This window comes from Hypomesus nipponensis, chromosome 16, assembly GCF_054491055.1.
Source record: "Hypomesus nipponensis isolate SF chromosome 16, ASM5449105v1, whole genome shotgun sequence".
In the NCBI taxonomy this organism is placed as follows: domain Eukaryota; kingdom Metazoa; phylum Chordata; class Actinopteri; order Osmeriformes; family Osmeridae; genus Hypomesus; species Hypomesus nipponensis.
The window spans coordinates 1,827,501-1,830,000 of record NC_140376.1 but is presented as its reverse complement, the minus strand read 5'-3'; the positions used below and the strand labels follow the sequence as shown (position 1 = coordinate 1,830,000).

The 2,500-nt window shown below is 48.8% G+C and overlaps 1 protein-coding gene across 1 annotated transcript in view; it reads left to right on the top strand.

Moving 5' to 3' along the window:
- The window catches only part of cacna1ea (calcium channel, voltage-dependent, R type, alpha 1E subunit a), a 57,269-nt gene that overhangs the window by 47,017 nt on the left and 7,752 nt on the right, over positions 1–2,500 (top strand). The window contains exons 33-36 of the mRNA XM_084675438.1: positions 1,600–1,710; positions 1,908–1,988; positions 2,086–2,205; positions 2,401–2,466. Of these exons, the coding sequence (XP_084531564.1) occupies positions 1,600–1,710; positions 1,908–1,988; positions 2,086–2,205; positions 2,401–2,466 (378 nt within the window). The remainder of the gene's footprint in view (positions 1–1,599; positions 1,711–1,907; positions 1,989–2,085; positions 2,206–2,400; positions 2,467–2,500) is intronic.

Genomic DNA, 2,500 nt, shown 5'->3' with positions numbered 1-2,500 from the left:
CTAGTCTTTACACCCCTAGTCTTTACACCCCTAGTCTTCACACCCCTAGTCTTCACACCCCTAGTCTTCACATCCCTAGTCTTCACACCCCTAGTCTTCACACCCCTAGTCTTTACATCCCTAGTCTTCACACCCCTAGTCTTCACATCCCTAGTCTTCACACCCCTAGTCTTCACACCCCTAGTCTTTACACCCCTAGTCTTTACACCCCTAGTCTTCACACCCCTAGTCTTCACACCCCTAGTCTTCACATCCCTAGTCTTCACACCCCTAGTCTTCACACCCCTAGTCTTTACATCCCTAGTCTTCACACCCCTAGTCTTCACATCCCTAGTCTTCACATCCCTAGTCTTCACACCCCTAGTCTTCACATCCCTAGTCTTTACACCCCTAGTCTTCACACCCCTAGTCTTCACACCCCTAGTCTTTACATCCCTAGTCTTCACACCCCTAGTCTTCACACCCCTAGTCTTCACACCCCTAGTCTTCACACCCCTAGTCTTCACACCCCTAGTCTTCACATCCCTAGTCTTCACACCCCTAGTCTTCACATCCCTAGTCTTTACACCCCTAGTCTTTACACCCCTAGTCTTTACACCCCTAGTCTTCACACCCCTAGTCTTCACACCCCTAGTCTTTACACCCCTAGTCTTCACACCCCTAGTCTTCACACCCCTAGTCTTCACACCCCTAGTCTTCACATCCCTAGTCTTCACACCCCTAGTCTTTACACCCCTAGTCTTTACACCCCTAGTCTTCACACCCCTAGTCTTTACACCCCTAGTCTTTACACCCCTAGTCTTCACACCCCTAGTCTTTACACCCCTAGTCTTTACACCCCTAGTCTTCACACCCCTAGTCTTTACACCCCTAGTCTTCACACCCCTAGTCTTCACACCCCTAGTCTTTACACCCCTAGTCTTCACACCCCTAGTCTTCACACCCCTAGTCTTCACACCCCTAGTCTTTACACCCCTAGTCTTCACACCCCTAGTCTTCACACCCCTAGTCTTCACACCCCTAGTCTTTACATCCCTAGTCTTTACACCCCTAGTCTTCACACCCCTAGTCTTCACACCCCTAGTCTTTACACCCCTAGTCTTCACACCCCTAGTCTTCACACCCCTAGTCTTCACATCCCTAGTCTTCACACCCCTAGTCTTCACATCCCTAGTCTTCACACCCCTAGTCTTCACATCCCTAGTCTTCACACTCCTAGTCTTTACATCCCTAGTCTTCACACCCCTAGTCTTCACATCCCTAGTCTTCACACCCCTAGTCTTCACACCCCTAGTCTTTACATCCCTAGTCTTCACACCCCTAGTCTTTACATCCCTAGTCTTTACATCCCTAGTCTTCACACCCCTAGTCTTCACACCCCTAGTCTTCACACCCCTAGTCTTCACACCCCTAGTCTTTACATCCCTAGTCTTCACACCCCTAGTCTTCACACCCCTAGTCTTCACATCCCTAGTCTTTACACCCCTAGTCTTTACATCCCTAGCCTTTACACCCCTAGCCTTTACACTCCTTGGAGCGTAACACTCTTCTGAAAGTAGTTCCGGTCATCCTGGTGTGGTTCTCTCCCGTGTGTTGCAGTATTACTCCGCCCCTCCAGCGTACGAGGCGGTGCTGAAGCACCTGAACACAGCCTTCACTGTGCTGTTCTCTGTGGAGTGTGTCCTCAAGATCATGGCCTTTGGCTTCCTGGTGAGGGGAAGGACTTCAAACCACCAAACTATTAAATAATAATAATAACAGTGAAAATTAGATGTGTGTGTTTGATTAGAATTAAATTTAAAATATTTGTAAAATATGTTGAATGTTGATACTCGATACCCGAGTTTTTGCAGTGCTGTGAAAGTCTACTGGCTAGCATGTGTGTGTGTGTGCGTTTTCTATCACAGAACTACTTTCGAGACACCTGGAACATATTTGACTTCATCACTGTTTTGGGCAGCATTACCGAGATAGTGGTGGACTTGCAGGTAAATCTAACGATATTCTTTTCAGACAAGGTTGATAAACTGACTCCTCCAGCCCAGTTCAGCCCTGAGCCTGTCCTCTCTCCCTCTCTGCCCTCAGTCCATCGACACGTTCAACATGAGCTTCCTCAAGCTGTTCCGGGCAGCTCGTCTCATCAAGCTGCTTCGACAGGGCTACACCATCAGGATCCTGCTGTGGACCTTTGTACAGTCCTTCAAGGTACACACACACACAAACGTAAACAAACACCCTGGATCCTCGTCCAGCTGTTTAAGGATCAACACACAGAGACAGAGAAGCGTACATACACACACTCACACAAACACACATGCGTTCTCACACACACACACACACACACACACAGCAGGGATGTGGAGGGTGTGTGTGTTGCTGACTGAAGGCTGTGTGTTCCAGGCCCTACCCTACGTATGTCTCCTGATCGCGATGCTCTTCTTCATCTACGCCATCATCGGCATGCAGGTGTGGAAGACGACAAACCGTGCTTCATCTTCAC